This window comes from Sus scrofa, chromosome 1 (assembly GCF_000003025.6).
Source record: "Sus scrofa isolate TJ Tabasco breed Duroc chromosome 1, Sscrofa11.1, whole genome shotgun sequence".
Lineage (NCBI taxonomy): Eukaryota > Metazoa > Chordata > Mammalia > Artiodactyla > Suidae > Sus > Sus scrofa.
Genome location: NC_010443.5, coordinates 272,180,217 through 272,204,751, shown reverse-complemented (window position 1 = coordinate 272,204,751; position 24,535 = coordinate 272,180,217). Strand labels below are relative to the sequence as shown.

General features: G+C 51.5%; 1 protein-coding gene across 9 annotated transcripts in view; it reads left to right on the top strand.

Annotated features, from left to right (window-relative positions):
- TTF1 (transcription termination factor 1) overlaps positions 1–24,264 on the top strand; it is a 32,017-nt gene extending 7,753 nt beyond the window's left edge. For 2 of the 9 annotated variants that reach the window (XM_021070753.1, XM_021070763.1), the window contains 10 exons: positions 833–1,854; positions 4,532–4,758; positions 7,611–7,796; positions 8,735–8,813; positions 11,374–11,504; positions 13,363–13,597; positions 17,125–17,214; positions 18,322–18,387; positions 22,494–22,579; positions 23,999–24,264. In XM_021070753.1, the coding sequence (XP_020926412.1) occupies positions 851–1,854; positions 4,532–4,758; positions 7,611–7,796; positions 8,735–8,813; positions 11,374–11,504; positions 13,363–13,597; positions 17,125–17,214; positions 18,322–18,387; positions 22,494–22,579; positions 23,999–24,192 (2,298 nt within the window). In that variant the 5' untranslated portion in view covers positions 833–850 and the 3' untranslated portion in view covers positions 24,193–24,264. The other 7 variants (XM_021070737.1, XM_021070744.1, XR_002337972.1 and 4 more) reach the window with 6 other exon arrangements.

The following is a 24,535-nucleotide window of genomic DNA, read 5'->3' as shown; positions in this document are numbered from 1 at the left end:
TCCTAAGGATGAAAGGAGGCAGGGAGGGGAGGGAGGCAGCAGAGAGTGTCCCAGGGAGAGGGAATCGAGTATTCTAAGACCTTGAGCTGGGAGTCCCCTGATGGCCTAGCAGCACTGTCGCTGCAAGTGGCTCATGTTACTGCTGTGGCACTGGTTTAATCCCTGGCCCAGGAACTCCCGAGTGCCGTGGGCATGGCCAAAAAAAACACCTTGAGCCAAGGAAAGGATTATGGCATGTTTGGGGAAAAACAGTCACGTGTGCCTGGAGCACAGAGTTTGAAAGGCGAGGTGAGGGATGAGGCTGGGGGCGGCAAGGACCGGAAGTGCAGAGCGCTGCTCTCGGTTAACCCTTTCTGATCGTAAAGGCAGTGGAAGCACACGAGTGAGTTACAGTGAGCCTCTTGTGCATGTAGCTTTTTTTTTTTTTTTTTTTTTTTTTTTTTGTATTTTTAGGGCTGCGCCCACGGCATATGGAGGTTCCCAGGCTAGGGGTCGAATTGGAGCTGCACCTGCCGGCCTCTGCCACAGCCACAGCAACGTTGGGATCTGAGCCGCATCTGCAACCTACACCACAGGTCACAGCAACGCCGGATCCTTGACCTACTTAGCAAGGCCAGGGATTGAACCTGCATCCTCATGGATCCTAGTCAGGTCCATTTCTGCTGCACCACAACAGGAAGTCCTCCTGTGCATTTAGAATACTAAAATCCAGAACCACACGACTGCAGGCTCGGCATCTGTCATGCAGTTTCCTTTTTCTGTGATTTTTTTTTTTTTTTCCTCCTAAGGCTAATGTTTAAAATGCTCTGTCCAAATAAACCATGTTTTTAAGTTTCCACATAGAAATAAAATGGAAGGAGAGTCCAGCAGACCGGAAACCCACCCTCCAGTTTTCCGCAAGAAAAAGACAAAGCGCTCTGTACATAAAGACAGACATCGGAGGCATGGCCGCGAGCCCCTGCCAGATGCCCCCCTGGCAGGCGAGCCGCCTCCCGTAACTAAGAGTGAAGAAGAGAAAGAGCATCGCCAGCGTCTCGTGTCTTCTCCTCCGAGAAAGTCAGAAGTCTGTGATGAGACCGAAAAAGCCACTTCTCTACCCAAAAAGAGTAAAAAGAGAAAGAAAAGGGCTTTGGGGGTCGCCAGGGAACCCGGCGTCGTGTACGTCCTGGCGGATGAGGAAACTGTCGAGGACACATCAGCGGATTTGGGAAAGGAGTTCGATGTCGTTTACCTGGATCCGAGCAAGGAGCGGAAGGCCCAGAGGGAGCCGGAGGCAGAGGGACCGCCCGCGGCCACCAAGTGGCGGGCCCGTGAGTCAGAAGAGCCGCCGGCCAAGGTGCCGAAGAAAAAGCATAAAAACCGTCGGAGGAAAGCGGCGGCCTGCGATGCTGGACGGGCAACCCCAGAGGCAGACCTTGCCCCGCCCGCCTCAGAATCCCACGAGGAGCAGGACGCCCAGCCTGAAATGGCCCAACTGCCAGGGTCCGAGGGCCAGAGCAAGCCCAAGAAAAGAAAGCGGAAGCGCTCAACTAACCCGGAATTCGAGGCCCGGCCTGTGCCCGAGCCTGAGGGTGCTGGGGCCGCGTACTCGGAGGGATGGCGAGTGGCGGGCAAGGTCGGGACCGCGGGAGGCGGCAAGAGGTCCAGCGGCCTCAAGAAAAGGACTAAGGAAAGGAAGCACAGGTCCCCTGGTGAAGGTGCCCTGGCGTCTGGCGGTGACGCTTCAGTGCCCTGGGCAAGCTTTGAGGACATGCCCTTTGACTCCCCGGAAGGTAATGGTTCCTTGATTGAAGACAGTGCGAAACCCAGGCCACAAGAGGAGAAAACCCAGGCCTGTTCGGAAGAGGTGCAGAGGTAACGTGGGGGTGTTAAGCCTTCTGCTGGTGTGCGTCTTTGCTGTGCGGTCTGCCCGTGACCTCTCTGTCCAGCAAGGCCACAGCAAGTGGCAGAAAAACCGTAAAGAGATGGACCAGCAAATGTCCGGATCGGTGTGCACATCTCCCTGAGCCGCCTGGCAGGCCTCTTCCTCATCTTCCTGTGTAAAGTAAGGTAGTTAGGAGCGCCCTGGGCTCAGCGGGTTAAGGACCTGGCCTTGTCATTGCCGTGGCTCAGGTCAGTGCTTTGGTGCAGGTTTGGTCCCTGGCCTGGGAACTTGCTTGTGCTGCAGGTGCAGCAAAAAAAAAAAAAAAAAAAAAAAAAAAAAGGAAGTTAGATTCTATTTTCACTAAGAACTATTCCAGCCCTGAATTTCTGTGTGTAAGTTTGAAAGGCATCGTAAGACCCCAAAATTGCCTTTGTCTGTATTCACACAAAGAAAAGATTAGATCATTTAGACTATTATAGAGCAGGAAAAAACTTGAGTCACGGTCCTCCCTTAATAAAGGAAATTTCTTGGTTTTTTTAGGGCTGCACCCATGGCATGTGGACATTCCCAGGCTAGGGGTCAAATTGGAGCTGCAGCTGCTGGCCTACACCACAGCCATGCCAGATCCGAGCCTTGTCTGCCGCCGGCTCCTTAACCCACTGAGCAAGGCCAGGGATCAAACTTGCATCTTCATGGACACTAGCTGGCTCTGTTTCCCCCGAGCCACGGCGGGAACTCCAGGGAATTTCGATGTTATTTACTTAATTCTCATTTAAGTATATACTAGCAGATGAATAAATGCAGGAATTTGTTTTTAAGCCACTTTATCTCAGTTCCTAGGACTTGGGCCGGGTTTTCTCCCCATGTCTACTCAGTGACTTTCTTCCGTTTGCTTGACTGACTTGGCTTAAAATAGTTTCACACGGAAGTTCAATAGCAGAGGGCCCCACTCATTGTCCTCCCTGACCTCTCCTCAGGGACATCTTCAGATTGCTGGTAACGAGGAGGGAATGTTCCAGGTCCTTGACTTGTGTTGGGCTGTGTCCCCTGTGGAAGCTTTTGACCCTTCGCTCAGACAAAGGCATTCAGCTTGGAAATTGTTTTTTTTTTTTAGTTTGCTTACTTTTTTTTTTTTTTTTTTCTTTTTCCTGTTTCCTGTATTAGTGCTTAGCTGATACTTTTAAACATAGAGCAGCTTTGGAAATCTGTCAGAAAGTTCGGGGGTGGGAGTTCCCGTTGGCGCAGTGGTTAACGAATCCGACTAGGAACCATGAGGTTGCGGGTTCGGTCCCTGCCCTTGCTCAGTGGGTTAAGGATCCGACGTTGCCATGAGCTGTGGTGTAGGTTGCAGACGTGGCTCGGATCCCGCGTTGCTGTGGCTCTGGCGTAGGCTGGTGGCTACAGCTCCGATTCGACCCCTGGCCTGGGAACCTCCACATGCTGTGGGAGCAGCCCAAGAAATAGCAAAAAGACAAAAAAAAAAAAAAAAGAAAGTTCGGGGGTGAATTAATAATCGATGCATTAAAAAACCATGTTTTCTTTATATCATGACAGGAAAACAATGTGGCCATTAACTGCAACAAAGCAGTTGTAACTGTACAAACCCAGAATACTGACTTACCTAATTAGTAACAGTTTTTATAAAATCTGACTTGTTTGGAGAGGCTCCTTACGTGTCCGTGGAGGTAGAAGAGGGCTTAATTTATTAGGAAGTCAATATGTAGCTTTTTTTTTTTTTTTGCTTTTTATGGAGATTCCCAGGCTAGGGGTCTAATTGGAGCTACAGCTGCTGGTCTACGCCACAGCCACAGCAACACAGGTTCGGAGCCACATCTTCAACCTACACCACAGCTCACAGCAACACCGGATCCTTAACCCACTGAGTGAGGCCAGGGATTGAACCCAATACCTCATGGTTCCTAGTCGGATTCGTTTCCGTTGCGCCATGACGGGAACTCCAGGAAATCAATATCTAAAACAGAAAAGTTGAGATAGAGGGAGTTTCCCTTGTGGTTCAGCAGGTTAGGAACCTGACTAGTATCCACAAGGATGTGAGTTTGATCCCTGGCCTCAGTTAGTGGGTTAAGGATCCAGCGTTGCTGTGAGGTGCAGTATAGGTTGCAGACGAGGCTCAGATCTGGTATTGCTATAGCTGTGGTATAGGTCTCAGCTGTAGTTCTGATTCAACCTGTAGCCTGGGAACTTTCATATGCCTCGGGTGTGACCCTAAAAAAAGAGAGAGAGAGAGAAATAGTAACATAAGCAGCAATTCCTGGTGGAAATAGGCTTAGGGGGCTGCATGTTTACCTTCTGGGCAGCCTCTAAGATGTAGCCAAAGTAGTAAGGCTGCATTAAAGTGTTCACACATCACAGACTGAATCAGCTTCAAGATCCCTTCCAGCTTTCATGTTCCTGTAGTCTGAATCACTGTAAGAAAAAATTGAGGCGTTTGTTGGTGGCTCAGTGGGTTAAGGATCTGGCATGGTCGCTGCAGTGGCTGGGGTCACTTCTGTGCCTTGGGTTTGATTCCTGGCCCTGGGCATGACCGAAAGAGAGAGAGGAAGAGGGAGGGAGGGAAGGACGGAGAGAGGAAGGAAAGAAAAGAAAAGAATTTGAAAGCCGTTAGGGCAAGTGATCCGTCGATACTAATCCAGTTCTTCTCCTTAGGTTAGAACCTGCAAATGAAGAAGAAAGCAGTTTGGAATTGGCTAAAGAGTCTGAACCCAGATACTTATCTGAAGATTCGCGAGATTCAGGCGATTCAGATGTGGATTTGGGTTCCGCCGTGAAGCAGCTCCAAGAATTCATTCCTGACATCAAGGAAAGGGCCGCCACCACGATTAAGCGAATGTATCGAGATGACCTGCAGCGGTTTAAAGAATTTAAAGCCCAAGGTGAGCTCATGGAACTTTAATATTTGTTGGACTTTTCTTTCTTTCTTTTTTTTTTTTTTTGGTTTTTTTTTAGGGCTGCACCCACGGCATATGGAGGTTCCCAGGCTAGGGGTCGAATCAGAGCTACAGCTGCCAGCCTATGCCACAGCCACAGCCACACCAGATCCAAGTGGCATCTGCGACCTGCACCACAGCTCACGGCAACGCCAGATCCTTAACCCACTGAGCAAGGCCGGGGATCGAACCCAAAACCTCATAGTTCCTAGTCCGGTTCGTTAACCACTGAGCCATGATGGGAACTCCTGGTGAACTTTTCTACACGTGAAACTAGCCCGGACGTTCTTTTGTAATTCAGATGTATCGATTCACAAAAAGCATCCCTTTGCTACTTGCAGCTTTATCGCCTTCCAGAATTGTCATCTGAGCTATAAAATCAGCAAAATGGTGTGTCCTGGTTTTCCCTTTTTTTTGGCCCAACTTCCGGTAGAGGAGACAAGGAGTAAAGAGTCTGAAGGAACCTGGTGTAGACGATCAAGCCTGGAGGAGGAGGGAGGAGGTTAGGTGGTCGGGACACTGGGAAGGATATAGAAGTGAGATGAAAACACTCACAGTAACACCATCAGCTTTGATGAGGTGCAGTTTTTCCCCAGGATATTAACTTGAGGGTGAGCTGGTTGTGGTGCACATGATTTCAAGCAAGACCCAGCTTGGTCTCCTTGTGATTGTGTTACGAGACCCTCCCAGAAAGCTTATTGGACTTTAAATGGAGCTCCCTGGCAGCTCAGCGGGTTAAGGATCCAGTGTTGTCACTGTATCGGCTCGAGTCACTCTTGTGGTGAGAGTTCAGTCCTTGGCCTGGGAACTTCCATGTGCCATGGACATGGCCAAAAAAAAAAGATGTTTAAAAAGTAAATAAACTACACATGTAAGGTGATGAACTGCAAGTGAGCAGGGTTTTTTTTGGTTTTTTTTTTTTTTGTCTTTTTGTTTTACGTTTTCTAGGGCCTCTCCTGTGGCATATGGAGGTTCCTGGGCTAGGGGTCTAATCAGAGCTGTAGCCACCAGCCTACACCACAGCAACTCGGGATCCAAGCCACGTCTGTGACCTACACCACAGCTCACAGCAACGCCAGATCCTTACACCACTGAGCGAGGCCAGGGATTGAACCTGCAACCTCGTAGTTAGTAGTCAGATTCGTTAACCACTGAGCCACAATGGGAGTATCCGCTGTGTGGTGTGTGATGCTACTCATTGAAAAAGTAAAAAGAAGGGCTTTTTGCCTTAGGAATTAATCATGTTGCTGAGATTACTTTGAAAAAAAAAGGTGAGAAAAAGAGAAAATTTATAGAGCAGTGTCTATAGAAGGACCCCATTTTACTTCTGTATTCTATGTTGACATTTTTATGAGTATGTATTTTATGAAAGATTTTTTAAAATAAGAATAGGAGTTCCCATCGTGGCGCAGTGGTTAACGAATCCGACTAGGAACCATGAGGTTGCGGGTTCGGTCTCTGCCCTTGCTCAGTGGGTGAAGGATCCGGCGTTGCCGTGAGCTGTGGTGTAGGTTGCAGACGCGGCTCGGATCCCGCGTTGCTGTGGCTCTGGCGTAGGCCGGTGGCTGCAGCTCCGATTCAACCCCTAGCCTGGGAACCTCCATATGCCGAGGGAGCGGCCCAAGAAATAGCAACAACAACAACAAAAAGACAAAAAAAAAAAAAAAAAAAAAAAAAGAATAGGGAAATACTCTGTATAGTACAGTCAGTAATAATGAGATTTGGAGTTCCCATCGTGGCAGAGCAGAAGCGAATCCCACTAGGAACCATGCGGTTGCAGATTGGATCCCTGGTCTTGCTCAGTGTGTTATGGATCCAGCGTGGCCGTGAGCTGTGGTGTAGGCTGCAGACACAGCTTGGATCTTTCGTTGATGTGTCTGTGGTGTAGGCCGGCAGTTGTAGCTCCAGTTGGACCCCTAGCCTGGGAACCTCCATATGCCGTGAGTGCGGCCCGAAAAAGCAAAGAAAATAAAATAAAAATATGCATATGCACACATACACACAAACATACATGCACAGACGTGCACAATCATAATCATAATCATAATGAGATTTGAGTGCCTTGAATTCTGACGAGAATCAGAGTAAAATGCAGTGACATCCCCCCCCGCCCCCAATATACACGCATAGAGAATGTACATACGTGTTTGTATTTGTGCCAGCCATTCACAGCACAGCCTGGGGGGTGGAGGGGTGGCAGAGGAGCGTGAGGGGGCTTCTTTTAAACTCCACTTTGAGTACCGTTTGAGTTTTTCATGATTATATATTACTGGGGTTTTTTGCTTTTTTGCTTTTTAGGGCCGCACCCGCGGCATATGGAGGTTCTCAGGCTAGGGGTCGTATTGGAGCTGCAGCCGCTGGCCTACTCCACAGCCGTAGCAATGTGGGATCCAAGCCGCATCTGCGATCTACACCACAGCTCACAGCAACACTGGATCCTTAACCCACTGAGCCAGGCCAGGGATCAAACCGGTGTCCTCATGGATGTTGTCAGGTTTCTTAACCGCCGAACCATGACGGGAATGCCAGTATTTTAAAAAAATAACTGTAAGAAGGGATTGATGATTCGGGAATGGCCACAGTGGCATAGGGTGGCTAGGGAGGGCTCTGGCAGTGGAACATGGCCGGAGCTGAGCTCTGAGGGAGAGCGAAGGTCCGGGGCACCAGCAGGGGCTGCTCCCCGTGGGGGGGCGTGGGGGGCAGGCAGGGAGGAGTTGGTGTCATGGCTAAAGACCAGCCCTGGTTCGCTTTCATTCATTGATGACAGCTGCGTACCATCTCTCTGCCTCAAATCCTAGGTGTCGCCATTAAATTTGGCAAATTTTCCGTGAAGGAAAATAAGCAGTTAGAGAAAAACGTGCAGGAGTTTCTGTCCCTGACGGGCATCGAGAATGCAGACAAGCTGCTGTACACAGACAGATACCCAGAGGAGAAATCCCTGATCACCGACCTAAAAAGAAAACACTCGTTTAGACTGCACATCGGTAAGTTTCCAACCGTGGGCTCTGGCCAGCCACAGACTTCCGACCCTCCGTGATGAGTCCGAGGCGCAGGGCCTGGCCCATCCGGTGCTGCTGCCCCATTAATAGTCTCTTTCTTGCCAGACTGTGCTTTCCGGGATTTGAAATGTGTCCATGTCTCCCAAGAGCAGTGCTTTTACAGATCTTGTAACAAATTACATGGCCAGCCTCCCGCTTTCCTGCTTGGTAACAGTTTTAGTTGTGGTTTCTCTTCCTGTTCTTTGTCCTGTTTGGGGGGGGGGCGGGGTACACACGTGCACAGCACGTCCTTAGGTGCACCAGAACCTCCCGGGTTTTTTAAGTCAAGCCACAGATGTGCTATGAGCTGGAATCCTCCTCCTCCTTGAAAAGTTGGAAGGTCATGAAACAAATGTAGCTTTGGACTGAAAAACAAACAAAACAAAGCAAAACAAAAACCTCTCTTGAATTTAAGGAGGATAATTTCTCAGGTGTTCTCTGGAATGCACAACGGAAAACACAGCACTGAGCCCTCCCTGGGGGATTGTTTCATCTTGGCTGGGGAAATGGGAAGAAGCTTATTTGCCTGGAAAGGCTTCCTGTTTATTGAGAACGGCTGGCGTGTGTCCTTCACTTTAGCGTCCCATCCTCCTGATTCAAATTCTGTTAAAATTCCTTTGCCTTGTCAGAGTCTTGTCCATGAAGTCAGGAGACCAAAAGCTAGAACCTCTGCTTACTGAGCAGCTAGTTTTCAGAAATTGCCAGGGAAACGGGTAATTTTCTCTATCTGCTCCCCAAGATCGCTTTCTGCAGGAAACCCCACCCTCTGCAGGGTCTCAGACGGTTTGTGTGGTCCCAAGGGGTGCTCAGGCTTCTTGGCTTACTGTGACTGCATCTCATGCCACGCTCGGGCGTCCCTCTGACCACCTGCTCTCTGACTTCAGGTAAAGGCATCGCGCGGCCCTGGAAACTCGTGTACTATCGAGCAAAGAAGATGTTTGACGTCAATAATTACAAAGGCAGGTGAGAAGAGTCTCAGCGGCCTGAGCAGACCATTCCTCTAGCCTTGGCCGATGCCGTCAATCAGTGTCCACAGCAGAATCATCAAGGTGTTTGTGTGTGAAGCCAGATGTGTACCTGAGGTCAGATGGTTGTCTCGAGGACCCTTTGGGGTCCCCCCCTCTGATCTTCTGTGACCCTCCTCCTCTAAATCCCTGGCTTTCACTCTGCTTTGCTTTCCTCGCTTTCCGGGTGCTGCCTCGGACTGGCCCTCAGGGGGTTTCCTCCCCAGTTCCTTGCTGTCAGCTCTTCCTGAGCCCAGGTGTTCCCCCCAGTGTGACGTGTGCTTCGGGCGCTGAGCCAGTGCTTTGGGTTTTCAGCCCCAGTGTGAGGCCCTTCAGGTTGATTCGGGAGCATTCGTGCAGAGAGCTTCATGTGTCCTTGGCCGTTCTCTCCTGCCGTTTTTCCTAAGTAAGATACCCAGTGATGGTTTGTTTCCAGCATCCAGGTAAAGCAGGTGTAGGCTGAGTGTCGCTGTGGGTGAGCGCGCTGCTCGGGGACCCAGGTGTGAGCAGGGAAGCGCCAGCTGCTCCCTGCGAGGCCCAGACAGCAGCCCGGGGCTCGCTGCTTGATCTCAGCCCGAGAGGCAGATGAATGCAGCAGGGCCACTGGAGTCCTGCTGGGCTGCGTGATTTTAAACCAGGATGTACACGTTATCTGAACCTAACGTTGATACGACCTCGGTTTCTTTTATAATTTTCACCAAAAGAGATAAGCCTTGAAGTTCCCTTGTGGTCCGGCCGGTTAGGGTCCCATATTGTCACTACCGTGGCTTGGGTCTCGGGTTCGATCCCTGGCCCGGGAACTTGCGCATGCTGTGGGAACAGCCAAAAAAAAAGAAACAAGGAAGAAGAAATGGTTAGTATTTTACCAGGGCTGCTTTCGCGTTGTGCTGGTGGTGACGTAAACCGCCCCTCTCACCCCCAGGGAGGAATCAGAGACCGCCATGAAGATGGCTCGCTCTTCACGGAAACATTTAAGGTGTTTCATCTCAAAGTTCACTTACAGAGCACGTATTTGTTCTTATGTGGGGTTCAGGCCCCTTAACCTCCTTAAATAGCGACATGTCTGCGCTGAGCCATCTGTCCCGTCCTTACTGAGCGTCTGCTGTCTGTCGAGTGTGAGACGCTAGAGTGCAGAAAACCAGCAGCATCCCTGCCCTCTGGGGACGTCCCCTCCAGAGCTGAGCTGGCCCTCCCGGTACCCACCAGCCTCCCTTGAAGTGGGGTCATTGTAAGCCGAGGTGTGCTGGAGTCTGAGATGCTCCCTGGACGCGCAAGGCTCGGTGGGAGGGAGAGAGCGTGAAGTAGCTCGTGCTTTCAGATACTGATGACACGTTAAAGTGGCTGCATTTTTAATAGATTGGGTTAAAGTAAGATATGGTATGAAATTAGTTTATTCAAACTAGATAAAGTTCATTTCCATGTGACTATGAGAAAGTTGGTTTTGCGGGGGTGGGGGTTGTTTTTTGGTGGGTTTTTTTGGGGGGAGGGTCACGTCCATGGGATATGGAAGTTCCCAGGGCCAGGATCAAACCCATATCACAGCAGTGACCCAAGCCACAGCAGTGACAAGGCCAGGTCTTTAACCCGCTGCACCTCAAGAGACCTCCCACGAGAAAGTGTTGAATGGCATGTATGGCTCACGTCGCCTTTCCGTTGGACAGCGCCAGGCTAGAGGGGAGGTCGGAGAAGCCAGGCTAGCGTGACCATGGAGCTGTTGGTGATCCGAGGGCCGTGGGGGCGCAGCAGGGTGGCTTCTGGGGGGAAGAGCAAGTGGCTCTTCCAGCCACAGAGGGCAACCAGGCCCTCGCTGAAGACGCACCACTTCAGCCACATCTGAAGAGTTTGCGGGAACTTTCCAGGGGGTGGAGGGAGGCTGTTCCCACCGCAGACCTGGAGCCTCTGAGGCGAGAGGAGCCTGAGAGGAGGCCGGTCAGGCTGCACCCTAGGGAGCGACGGGCTTTGCAGACACAGGAAGAAGTTTTGTTTTGTTTTGCTTTGCTTTGCTTCTTCAGGGCTGCACCTGTGGCATGTGGAAGCTCCCAGGCTAAGGGTCACATGGGAGCTGCAGTTGCTGGCCTATGGGAGCTGCAGTTGCTGGCCTACACTATAGCCACAGCAACCCGGGATCCGAGCCGCATCTGTGGCCTGCACCGCAGCTCATGGCAAGGTGGATCCTTAACCACCGAGCGAGGCCGGGGATCAAACCTGCCTCCTCATGGATGCTAGTCAAGTTCTTAACCCACTGAGCCCTGACGGGAACTCCCAGAAGCCTGGTTTCATGAGCTGCGAAGCCTCTGTGGGCTGGGCTGAGGAATCGTGTGATCTGCTGGTTCTGGCCTCTGCCCCTGGCCTGGGACAGCGGTGGCTGATTGACAGGATGTCCCCAGCCGAGGCGCCGAGACCGGAAGAGATGGGGCTCGGTGGTCGGTGGGACTGTGCTGGTAGCGCAGCACAGAGAGACGGGGTCAGCCTTGTGGCTGGGGCACAGCCAGGACATGCATGGTCTCCCGTCCTCTTAGGTACAGCAGAGGCGATGTGGAGAAGTTAAAGGTATACCAGGCCCTCCACGGGAACGACTGGAAAAAGATTGGCGAGCTGGTGTCTCGAAGCAGCCTCTCGGTGGCCCTGAAGTTCTCCCAGATCAGCAGCGGTAAGTTGTCCTCTCCAGCGCCCGCCACCGAGGTGGCTGAATCAGCCCACAGCAGCCCAGGGCCCCGGCATCACTGCAGGTCTGTCTCCGGGCTTTCTGTGTGTGTTGGTTGGTTTCTGGCCACACCCACAGTCTGCAGAAGTTCCTGGGCCAGGGTCAAACCCACACCACCGCAGGGGCCCGAGCCGCAGCAATAACCACGCCAGGCTCTTTAACTGCTAGGCCACTGGGGACCTCCTGAGTCATCGCTTTTTAAGCCGTTCTCTGTACTGATTCATTTCACCTCCTGTGTGCTGATGAAACCGCGCAGCCTGTGTTCACCAGGCTGACTGCCTCCACACCTCAGTTCAGTAGCTGTTTTTTCTCAGGGCTCTCTCGACTTTTATTTTTTTATTTTTATTTTTTTTTGTCTTTTTGCTATTTCTTGGGCCGCTCCCGCGGCATATGGAGGTTCCCAGGCTAGGGGTTGAATCGGAGCTGCAGCCACCGGCCTACGCCAGAGCCACAGCAACGCGGGATCCGAGCCGCGTCTGCAACCTACACCACAGCTCACGGCAACGCCGGATCCTTAACCCACTGAGCAAGGGCAGGGACCGAACCCGCAACCTCATGGTTCCTAGTCGGATTTGTTAACCACTGCGCCACGACGGGAACTCCTCTCTCGACTTTTAAATATTCATCCAAAGCCTTATGGGGGCAACAGTGACATTCTGTGGGCCAAACCAAAGATATCTGTAGCCCGCCGGTTTGCGTGACCATGGCCGCGACTGTGACCATCTAGGTCAGAAGCGCCATCCGTGGGAGCATCCGTCACCCTCTGCCAACGACAACGGCGCGGAGGTTCTCAGGTGCCTCCCTCAAGTCCTGTGGTGGCGTCACTGCAGCTGAGTTTCACCCAGGCACTCAGGAGAGAGTACCTGACAGGAAAGTCATTTGGTTACTTTTTTTTTCCCTCTAAACGTTTGGGAACCTCACAGTTTCACACAGGAGATACTACTCTTAGACACAGGAAGTACAGCTTTTTCAAAGGTTAAAAAAAAAATACATTGCTTTAAATTTGGGGTGTTTTTTTGGGGGGCCTTTGGTTCTTAAAAAGGATCTATGGCCACTTTAGTAGTTTCATTTTGATTTGCATGTAACCGTTTGATAGTTTTTATGTTTGTGTAACTGGGACATTGCCCATTATCATCTGAAAAATGTCTCATCTTTTTTTATTTTAAAAACTTAATTTTTCTAGAGTGGTTTTAGGTTCACAGTTAAAGGGAGAGGAAGGTACAGATTTTGCACATCGCCCCCTGCCCCCCCAGGCACAGCCCCCCCCCCCCCCCACACACACACCCCTTGTCAGCATCCCCTGCCAGAGCGAGAGGAAGGTACAGATTTTGCACATCGCCCCTGCCCCCCAGGCACAGCCCCCACCACACACACACACACACACACACACACACACACACCCCTTGTCACATCCCCTGCCAGAGCGAGAGGAAGGTACAGATTTTGCACATCGCCCCCTGCCCCCCCAGGCACAGCCCCCCACCACACCACCACACACCCCCCCCCCCACACACCACCACACACACACACACACACACACACACACACACACACCCCTTGTCAACATCCCCTGCCAGAGCGCTGTATTCGTTACAATCCCTGAACCTACAGTGAAACTTTCTAACCACGGCCCCCACCCCGCCCCGAGTCCACAGTCAGCGTTAGGGTTCACTCTGGGTGTTGTACCCTCTCTGGGTTTGGACAGATGTCTGATGACACGTTTGCATCGTTATTGTTTGGTTTTAATATTGTGCACGAAAGCAAATAGATTGGCAACTTCAGGACCATCCTTTTATGTCAACAGAAAGGAATCATGGAGCTTGGAGTAAAACGGAAACCCAGAAACTCATCAAGGCTGTGGAAGAAGTGATTCTAAAGAAAATGTCTCCCCAGGAGCTACAGGAGATGGATTCTAAACTCCAAGAGAATCCCGAAGGCCGCCTGTCGATTGTTCGAGAAAAACTCTACAGAGGCATATCCTGGGTGGAAGTGGAGGCTAAAGTGGAAACCAGGAACTGGATGCAGTGTAAAAGTAAGTGGTAAGTTTGAGGCTTTTTTACACCAATCTCAGCGAGATCCGTGCCCCCCGGGGGCGCGGGGCGGGGGGAGGTCACTGAGATGAGCTTTGACCCCCCCCATGGACAGCGGTACTCAGGCCTAGAGCGAGCCTCCCTGACCCTCCGCCCCGACTTCAGAATCAGCATCTGATGTAAGTTAACTCTTGACCGACCTGATTCACTGTGCGGCTTCTCCACAAAGACCTTGACGGGCAGCACCACGGATGGACCCAGAGGTCAAGTGAGTCAGAGGAGGACACGTGTGTAGGATGCTGCTGATACAGGGACTCTGAGAAAAACAGTACAAGTGAACGTTACGAAACAGAAAGGCAGACACGGAAAACAAACTTGTAGTCCCCAGAGGGGAGAGGAGGGCGGGGAGGGATCAGTTCAGAGTTTGGCATTAAAATGCACACACACGACTACAGACAAAATCAGAAACCAACAAGGACCTCCCTGTAGTGAGGGTCTTACAGTAACCTGTCACGGAAAGAACCCCTCAGAGTCTGTGTATCACTGAGTCACTTTGCTGTATACCTAAAACTAATACAACCTCCAAAGTCACCTGTATTTCGACACAATTTTTAAAAAAGCACTGGAGTTCTCTGTGGCACAGCGGGTTAAGGATCAGAAGGTTGTGGCGTCGTCAGCGCAGTGGCTCGGGTCACTGCTATGGCGCAGGTTCCCAACTCTCAGCCCAGGGACTTCCTCATGTTGCAGGTGCAGCCCTCCCGAAAAAGTTTCTTTTTTTTTCCTTCATTTTCTTTTCCATTGCAGTAATTACAAGATATTGGGTTCCCTCTGCTCTACAGCGAGACCTTGTTGTTGCTCTGTTGCGCGTATAGAACTGTGTGTATCTGCTCATCCCAAGCTCCTAATTTGTCCCTCCCTTTCCCCATTTCCCTTCTGGTAACTATAAATTTATTTTCTCTGTGTGCACATTTGTGAGTCTGTTTCTGTTTTGTAAATAGAACTTGCAGCATATGGAAGTTTCTGGGCGGGGGGGTCACATCAGAACTGCAGCTGTTGGCCTACACCACAGCTCAGGGCAATGCCAGATCCTTAACCCACTGAGCGAAGCCAGGGATCGAACCCGTGCAAGGGGAACCCGCCACGGTGGGAACGCCCTTGAATCTTTTTAATACTGAATGTTGGCTTCTGGTTTCTTCAGCCTGTCCCTTTGATCCCCAAGAGAGAGAGAGAGGCAGCCGTGAGTGATGGCTTAGAGCGAGATCGGCATTCTCTGCTCAGGAATTGAACCTGGGCAGCCTAGGTGAAAACCGGGAACCCTGGCCACTAAAACCGACTAGAGGCTGAAAGCAGAATTGCCCCGATTCTTGCCCCCTGTTGAACGCCAGACTGTTGCGAGGAGGCAGAGACTGAAAACAGGTGTAGAGTTTGTTGTCAGAGTCAGCGTCCAGCCTGTGGGAGAGCCCACAGGGGAGTGGTTGGTGCGCCGGAGGGTGATTGAAGTGACTGCCGTAGGACGGCTCCTGCGGTCTTGGTGTACCTTCGGCCAGTTAGCCTGTTTTGTTTCTCACACCCGACCGGACACGGGACCCTCCCCACTAGGCATGCGCACCTTTTGGCAGAGGACGCCGGGTGGTGTCAGGACTGCAGGAGTCTTCGACTGCACATGCGTGATTGCGGAGGTCTCCTTGACCTCCCAGAGGTCACCCAGGAGTGAAAGAAGTGGCCCTCTTATCGCTAGTCCAGCAGAGCCGCCTCCGGCCGTTAACTGCCTCCTCGACGTGTGTCAGAGAGAAACAGGGCCCAGTGTGCTCGGCCTGACATGTCCCAGCCGTTCTCAGCCCAGGGACCCAGCTACCTCCTCCCTCAGCTTTCCCGGTAAAACCAGGTTGTTAACCTGTTTATGGCTTGAGAGAAAAATACAAAACTTACGTTCAGGAGGGAATGGCAAGCGAGTGACCCGCGGCAGCCCGCCTTCTGCCTCTGGCGGGCTCGCCGTCTGCACCTGAAGGGAGGCAGCTCGCTCTTCATTCTAGAAGGACTCAGTCCTGACCTTGCTGCACCTGCCTTCCCCGCGTAGCCTCCCAGGCCTGGAGGGTCTGAGCCGGACATGCAGCCGCAACACAGCACAGCTGCTTGGGGGGGTGGTTCCACAGCCCAAGACCCAGGCCTCCTGCACAGGAGGTCACCCTGCCTGTCAAAGGAGAGTGCAGTCCCCAGTGAGCGCTTTGTGTGTTAAAAGCAAACTCCCAGAGGCTCCCGTTTGTTGTTTATATTCCTTCCAGCTCTGCCTAGAGTATTTGTTTTACTAGAAGACTTCCCTCAGGAAATAAGCTCCAAAGAACAGACAACATTTGGGAGGGAAAGTGTGTAATATGTTTGGGAGGGAAAGTGTGTAATATGGAGGAACCAGAGCCCTTTCTACGTGTGTGTGTGTGTGTGTGTGTGTGTGTGTGTGTGTGTGTGTGTGTGTGTGTGTGTGTGTGTGTGTTTAATGGCCTCACCCACGGCATTTGGAAGTTCCCGGGCCAGGGATTACAGCCAAACCACAGCTGTGACCGCACTGAGCTGGGATTGAACCCACACCTCCACAAGCCACCCAAGCTGCTGCAGTAGGATTCTTAACACTCTGTGCCAAGGTGGGAACTCCTCCACGTCTACATTTTAGACTTGAGAAAGGGAATGAGGGAGTTCCCAGTGGCGCAGCAGGTTAAGGATCCGATGTTGTCACTGCTGTGGCATGGGTTCAATCCCTGTCCTGAGAACTTCTGCATGCCTTGGGTGCAGCCAGAAAACAAAGGCGTAGGGGGAGTGGGTTATACGCCTCAACCCGAGGATTACATGTCACTGTTTGCTGAGGCCAGCTCAGCAGGTTGGGGCTGAAGAACGGGTGCTGTGAAACTTAAGGAAAAGTTAACGTAAAACAAGACACAGAGACATTTATCTTAAGTAAAGGTGGGAACCGGGGGACTCAAGGTCTCAGGGACCAAGAGCGCCACCTCAAGAAACCACACTGCTTTTATTGTGCTCTTGAGGATTCCATCAAGTGAGGAGGGGGTTGGAGGTGCAGGGTATAGCTTTTTTAAGTTATTTTAAAAGTCACATGGCCAGTTGCTGATGAAGCTTTTATTCTGACCTTTAGGCCTTTAACAGTCATTAGCGTTTGAGGAAGCTTGGTCTCAGCCGTCTATGCAGAGCATCTGGAGAATCACCATTGTGCTTCTGCGCCTGCAGTATATGGAGGTTCCCAGGCCAGGGGTCTAATCAGAGCTATAGCTGCCAGCCTACACCACAGCCACAGCCATGCCAGATCTGAGCTTCGTCTGCGACCCCCACCACAGCTCACAGCAACATCAGATCCTTAACCCACGGAGCAAGGCCAGGGAACGAACCCACAACCTCATGGTTCCTATTCAGATTCATCTCTGCTGTGCCACTACTGGAATTCCTAAATCAGTTCAATTTAAACGAGGAAAACAAAGGCGATTTTAATGGAAACTTTGCCCCTGAAAGTAAACCGTACCTTTCTTCTACCATAGGACGGAAATTCTAACCAAGAGGATGACACATGGTCGGGACGTGTACCGGGGGGTTAATGCCCTGCAGGCCAAGATCAATCTTATTGAAAGGTACGGAAATGGAAAGTGATGCTCTTTGGCCTGTTTTTCTCTCTGGGCAAAGAATCACTGTGAAACCACAGGACCTGCAGGTGGAGTGTTCGGCTCCCGTCCCTGTTCCAGCACTTGCTACATGCGTGACCTTGGACGTGCGTCCCCCCTTTTAGGTCTTGGTCTGTTCGGTTCTGGGGGTGCTGATAACCGTACCTGCCTCTTAGTGTTACTGGGAGAAGAAATGAAATAACGTGTGTAAAACGGCCTGTGCACTCAGTAAACGGTGTTTTATCTTCACGGCTCCCACATGGACATTAGTTATTTCTGTCCGCTGCACAATGAAGGGACACCATTCAGGCCAAGCCCTCCTGCTGTCCTGCCCGAGTTAGTTCATGTCACTGCCGCTTGGTCTTCAGCTTGGTCTCTGAGTCCCGTCCGTGCAGAGGTCCGTCCCCGCCCCCAGCAGCTCTGACAGACGCGGAACCGCAAAGAGCAGAAGACGCCTGTGGGCTCTGGCCGCCCGGTGCAGCCTCATTCTTCCTGCTCCGTCCTGAACCCTGTTCTTCCTTCCCGGTTCTCCCCGCTCTTCTGTCGGAGGGGGGGCTCACCCTTTTTCCCTCGGCCGGAGGGGCAGCAAAGCTGAGCAGGGCCGAGGAGGGCATCTCAGGCCAGGTAGGCCTGCATCCAGTGTGAGTCCCGCCTGTTGGCCATGGAACCTTGAGTTCTCAGCCCGATTCCCAGGTCTGTGGAAGAGACACAGCCCCCCAGCTTCCTCGGGGGTGTTGAGGGTGACTGGGCCGGTGGGTGTAAAGGTCTTTACAGGACGTCTGTCACAGAGCGCTGCTGCACCCTGAACCACTAGGCATCTATGCTGAGCACGAGGTGGTGTTTTCACTCTGAGGAAGCAGCCCGGTTTGGTGGACGATGCCAGGGGCTCAGGAGGAGGAAGATGGCTTTTTGGTCTGTGGCTCCCCTACGCTGCGACCTTGGGCTAACCCTGGGCCTGCGTGAGGAGAGAGCTGGAGCAGGTGTGAACACGCCCGGCCTTCCAGCTCTAAACATTCTGAGTCCATGAAGATGGCTATCATGCTGGCTTTTTGCTCAAAACCTTTGTTTTTCTCATAGGTTGTATGAGATAAATGTGGAAGACGCCAACGCCATAGACTGGGAGGATCTTGCTGGCACCATAGGGTAAGACCGTTTGTTCAATGTGAAGCTCATGGAAAGACAGAGGCGACTCTGGTGAATGACCGCCTATCCCATTGTAAAGAACAGGACTGAGAGCCATGCTGCCCCCAGAAGCCGTCTGGGCCTGTCTTTATGTACACGCGTATCGGGGCCCCCACTCTAAGCTGGACCGGGGGGGGGGGGGGGGCTTCAGACCAGCCCTTCCTCCACTCCACCCCCCATTCCCATCTCACCTCCCCCAAGACACCAGAGAAGAGTGAATGAAACAGGTGCAGAGTCTCTTAAAAGCTTCAAATCGGAGTTCCCGTTGTGGTGCAGCAGAAACGAATCGGACTAGGAACCATGAGGTTGCGGGTTCATTCCCTGGCCTTGCTCCGTGGGTGAAGGATCCGGCGTTGCCGTGAGCTGTGGTGTAGGTCACAGATGCGGCTCGGATCCTGCGTTGCTGTGGCTGTGGCGACGCGGGCCGGCAGCTGCAGCTCCGATTAGACCCCTAGCGTGGGAATCTCCGTATGCCGAGGGTGCCGCCCTAAGAAAACATAAAAAGACAAAAAAAAAAAAAAAAAAAAAAAGCTCCAGAGTTTCGTGAAGTGACCCTTCACGCCAGCTAGGACCGGTATGAGGAACCCACGTGCCCTTTGCCCACAGCAGCCTTTCCCCGTTTGCCACGTTTGCCTTATCACCCCTCCCTCCCTCCCCCGCTGGCTTCTCCAAGGGACCAGCATTTTTTCCCTTGGCCGTTTGCGAGCGGGGGCCCGCCCGTCCTGAGCAAGGCTGCTTCCGCCTGTGTCGGCGTGCCAGTCGTGCCAGGGCATCTGACATGATGCGGGACGGGTCTCTACAGCGCAGTCCACATTCAGGTTTTGCCAGTTGTCCCAATAAGGTTCTTTACAGCATTTTCCTCGTGATTTAAGCTTCAGCCCAGGATCTGTCTCCCGGGTGTTTTCTGATCTCAAAGTTCTTCTGTCTTTGTCTTTTTTTTTTTTTTTTTTCCCCTTTTTAGGTTAATTGAAGTAGAATTGATTTACAGCGTCTACAGCAGAGGGATTCAGTTATACACAGATTCTTGTCCAGATTCTTTGCCGTGACAGGTTATTACGAGATGCTGACTCGTTCGCTGTGCTCCCCAGTAGGGCCCACAGTAGCTGCTCATCTGTCTTAGACGTAGGAGTGTGTATCTGCCACTGCCTTCGTCTTTGATGACGCTGAGTCATGGGGGGTGCAGGCGAGTCACCCTGCAGAGCGTCCTTCACTTGGGGAGTTTGTTGGATGTTTCCTCACAGATTCGGCTTGCATCTCAGGCCTCGCCGTGAGGCCGTGGCTCTGTCACCTCGTCAGATCACATCACATCACGAGACACGTGGCTCTGATTGGGAGCCCGTGGCTCTGGCGGCGTCAGCCCCATCTCCCCACTGTACCAAAGTATCACCTTTCGTCCTGCTCATAAGAAATGGCCGTGGGGAGATATTTCAGGCCACACGAAGCTCCGTTCCTCTTCGTGCTTCCCCAGCAGTTTCGGTGTGCTGGCCTTTGTGCTTCTCATGTGAGCAGTGAGACGGAACCTTCCGTCCATCCGCTGCCTCTGTCTGCCTTACCGTGGCCCTTCACGGCTCTGGTCTTTGCATTTTCAATCAGTTCCTGCTGATGAAGAGAGAGGCCACCACTCTCAACAGCTGGCCGTGGTGTCTGCTCAGGAAGGAGAGCTGGCTCGCAGGGCACAGCCCCTCGGAGCCGAGCAAACTGTTGAGCACCGTGGGGCTGTTTGGCCTTTAGTTTTGGAAGGTGGAGCGAGGAGCAGGGCTGCCGAGGCCCGGCTGCCTCTCAGAAGTTGCCTGCTGGTGCGATGTGGTCATTGACCCATTAGGAAGGGTGTGAACTGGTTCCGATGGTTAGTTGTGTACCCTGGGACTGTGGACAAAGAACAATCCGTCTGTTTAACCTTGAAGAACTGGAATCTTTGTGTCACGGGCCCTCTCAGAAGTCACAAGACATCTGCCCGTGGCACCAAACCCTCTTTTCTTGCTCGTCTCAGGGGTGGGGCACCTGCTCTTTGGTTTGTGGGTCCCTGTGAGGGGAGGATGTCAAGTGCCTTGAAGGAAGGGGATCCTGCTGGGCCCCCACATCCTGACAGGTGTTCATGCCAACAGATCCCTCCCTCTATGGCAGCAAACCACATTTTAAAATCTGACTTTTCAAAAAAAACTTTGTATATTTTGTCACATTGCCTGAGATCACATTTCTTAAATGAAAATGGGTTTTTAGTGATTTTAAGTAAAATTACATACTTAAATATTGATCATTCTAGTTAAGATTTAGAAATCTCAAAGCTGTGAAATAGACATTATGGCACCCAGTCAAATTCCCTTGGAAATAGTACCTGCTCAGAGTTTTAATAATGAATGAAAACAGTGAAAATAATTAAAAGTCCCCTCTCTTCAGATTCTTGAAGTTTCCCTTGTGAATTACGTAGGCAAGATTTTAAAGAAAGCATCTCCGTCTGATGAGCTGTAGCACCTGAAGGTGTCCATGGCAGGCAGGGTGACTGCTCGAAGCCTGGGCCAGTCTGCAGAGCAGTCTGGGCGCAGGACGCGGTGGGCAGAGGGGAGTGCGGGTGCCCTCGAACTTGGGCTGTGGGTCGGAGGCAGCGGGGCTGAGACCTGGGCGCTGCTCATCCCTTAGCTCCCCATGGGCAGGTGGTTCCCTTGCTTGTCTCTGCGCCGTGGTCTCCCCACCTCCAGAGAGGTTTGCAGGACTGCCACGGGAACCCAAGGAGAGCGCGCCGGGCACACAGCACGCTCCGCGAGGGCTGCTGCCACGAAGAGGTTGGAAGAGCCCAGCCGCCTCTTACTTCCGCTTACGTAGCGGATCATTTTGTTCCCACTAGTCAGGCAACAACTAGGTGAGTCGATTGTTAAAACAAGTATGTCAGGCTTTTGTGGTTTAAGAAAAAAGGTGCGGAGGACTTGAAGTTAGTGATTTTCACTTTAAAAAGGCACTGAGGGTTTAGTTGTTTCTGTCCTCCTTATTGTAAAGGGAAACAGATCTGAGTCACCAAAACATCGCAAGCATCCGCTTTCTTCAGCTTTGCAAAATAAAAAATCTGCTCCTCTGCCTTTGATTTTTGACACATATACAGTTATTCTAAGTATAGCAGTTAAAAGTGTAGGATTTGTGAAATAATGCCATTTAAGGCAACTTGAATGGACCTAGAGATTATTATATTAAGTGACATAAGTCAGACAAAGACAAGTATCATGTGATATCACTTTTATGTGGACTCTTAAAAAACAATACAAATAAACATATTTATGAAACAGAACTAGACTCATAGACATAGAAGACAAACTTAGAGCTGCCAGAAGGGATAGCGGGAGGGGCTGGGGGAGAAATGGGGAGTTCGGGGTGAACCTGCACATGGGCTGTACGGAAAAGGGCTCAGCGGGGTCCTCCTGCAGAGCACAGGGAACTCTCCGCCCCGCCTCCTAACAGCCTGCGACGGAAAAGAATCTGGGAGAGAACGTGTGAGGTTGAATCCCTTTGCTGTGCCCTGGAGACTAACACAACGTTGTGAATTAGCCATACTGCAGTTAGAAAGCCACTGATACCCAAAAAGAGGGGTATGGGGTTGGAGTGGGCCCAGCGGAGGTCCCAGGCCGTCCCTTACCCGCCACAGGATCCTGGCCGTCTCTGGGCCTCCATCTCCCCAGGCCCAGAATGAGGGTGAGGGTAGGCGCGCCCTTGCAGACTCTCGCTCCATGGGGCGCTCAGCACAAGGCCATGGCCAAGGCTCATCAGGCCTGTGACCTAGGTTACACTTTGTCTTCCTGGCTGGTCACATAGATTTTTTTTATTTTAGACAATTGAATCCTTCTTGTTACACTGCGCTCCTCTTTCCCTTTGGGTGTGTGCTCGTGGGTTGGTTTGTTCTTTTAACTGAATAAACAATAGTTTTTTGTATGCACCTTATTTTTCTCACACACATGTAGACCTGAAGGTTTTCCATTCAGGATTAAGAAAGCCGCTTAGTCTGTAGACCACCTAGTGCACAGGCCTGAAGTATTGATTTTTAAACTGCCACTAACTTTTGACACCTTTTTTCTTTTCTAAAGGGACGTTCCTCCGTCTTATGTCCAAACTAAATTTTATAAGCTGAAAGCTACCTGTGTCCCCTTCTGGCAGAAGAAGACTTTCCCAGGTCAGTGTTTTTAGTATTTGAAGAGTTAAGAGGCGTTCCCGTCGTGGCACAGCAGAAACAAATCTGACTAGGACCCATGAGGTTGCAGGTTCAGTCCCTGGCCTCGCTCAGTGGGTTAAGGATCTGATGTTGCCGTGAGCTGTGGTGTAGGTTGCAGACGTGGCTCGGATCCTGTGTTGCTTCGGCTGTGGTGTAGACTGGCAACTGTAGCTCCAGTTCAACCGCCTAGCCTGGGAACCTCCATGTGACATGGGTGCAGTCCCAAAAAGCCAAAAAAAAAGGAGGGGTAAAGAATGCAGGGTATTGGGCCACACGCTGGTAGTGTGACCTTGGGCACATGACTTGACTTCTGAGAGCCTCAGATTCTTCCAATGCAAAATGGTGAAAATTGGCAATGATAGTGCATACCTGGCAGGGCTTCCAAAAGTATGAGATGAGATGATACCATGTGAAATGGGGTCAGCAGAGTGCTGGGTGCTTAGCGAGCACTGGTGAGTAACTGCCAGTGTTTCCAGGTTGCACAGAACACTCGCCCGTGTGCATGTACTCACACCACACGCCTGTACACGTGCTGTCCAGCAACAAACCCCGTTCCTTCTCTGCAGCCATTTGTGGGTTGTTTGGGTGGGTAATCCCCACGCTTGGACCGTCAGGGCCGTGTGGGTCTCCGACGTGGTGAACCCGAATCTCTGGGCTGGGTGCAGAGGCTCGATTTTCCCTCACAGGCCTTCGGGGGCCTCGCAGCAGTGGCCTGCCCAGCACCCGCGGTTCAGGTGCGCTCCGCCTTGGAGTGTGTGCCGAGATCCTCTTCTTGGTTCCGCGAGCATCTCTTCCTGGGTTTGATTCCCCGCTGCCCTGGCCCTGTGACTGTGGGCAAGTCTTGTCATGTCTTTATGCCTCATTTGAAAAATGGGTAAACAGCAGTGCCTGCCTCGTAGGATTTGCGAGAGGATCGGATGAGTGACTGTGAGTGAACCAGTGGGACCCAGATCTTACCCCACTGAGCCACCCAGTGGCAGTAGCACTGCCTTGTCATCAGTGCCCTCTGTCCTTTGACCTTGGGGAGAGGTTCTGTCAGATAATTTCAAAATTGCATTACTTGGAGTTCCCATCATGGCTCAGTGGTTAACGAATCCGACTAGGAACCATGAGGCTGCGGGTTCGATCCCTGGCCTTGCTCAGTGGGTTAAGGATCCAGTGTTGCCGTGAGCTGTGGTGTAGGTTGCAGACGTGGCTCGGATCCCGCTTTGCTGTGGCTCTGGTGTAGGCTTGGCAGCTACAGCTCCGATTCGATCCCTAGCCTGGGAACCTCCATATGCCTCAGGAGCAGCCTTAGGAAAGGCAAAAAGACAAAAAAAAAAAAAAAAAAAAAAAAACCAACAACAACCAAAAATAAAAAATTGCATTTCTTTTCTTTAGAGATAATAGACTACCTTTATGAGATAAGTCTACCTTTGCTTAAAGAAAAGTTAGAGAAGAAGATGGAGAAGAGAGGGACTGAAATCCAGACTCCGGCAGCACCCAAGCCAGTCTTCCTGTTTCGAGACATCTTCTATTGTGACGACGACGACGACGACGTGAGTGGGGGGGAGGACGGAGGTGAAAAAAGTTAAGCCGCTGATGGTTTTTCTAGGTCTGCTTGTATTTATATATATGTCAATAAAGCTATTTTCAGTATTGATGTTTATTTTAAAAGGTGCAATGGCCAAAGTTATACAAATGATAACTGGTAGAGCGTTAAAAATTAACATTCCTTTAAAAAAAAAATAAGAAAAAGAACGGAGAAGTTCCTGCTGTGGCTCAGCAGTAATGAGCCCAGCTAGTGTCCTTGAAGACAGGGGGTCAATCCCTGGCCCTGCTCAGTGGGTTAAGGATCTGGATCGCTGCGGGCTGTGGTGTAGGTCGCAGATGCAGCTCGGATCTGGCGTTGCTGGGGCTGTGGGGTGGGCCGGCAGC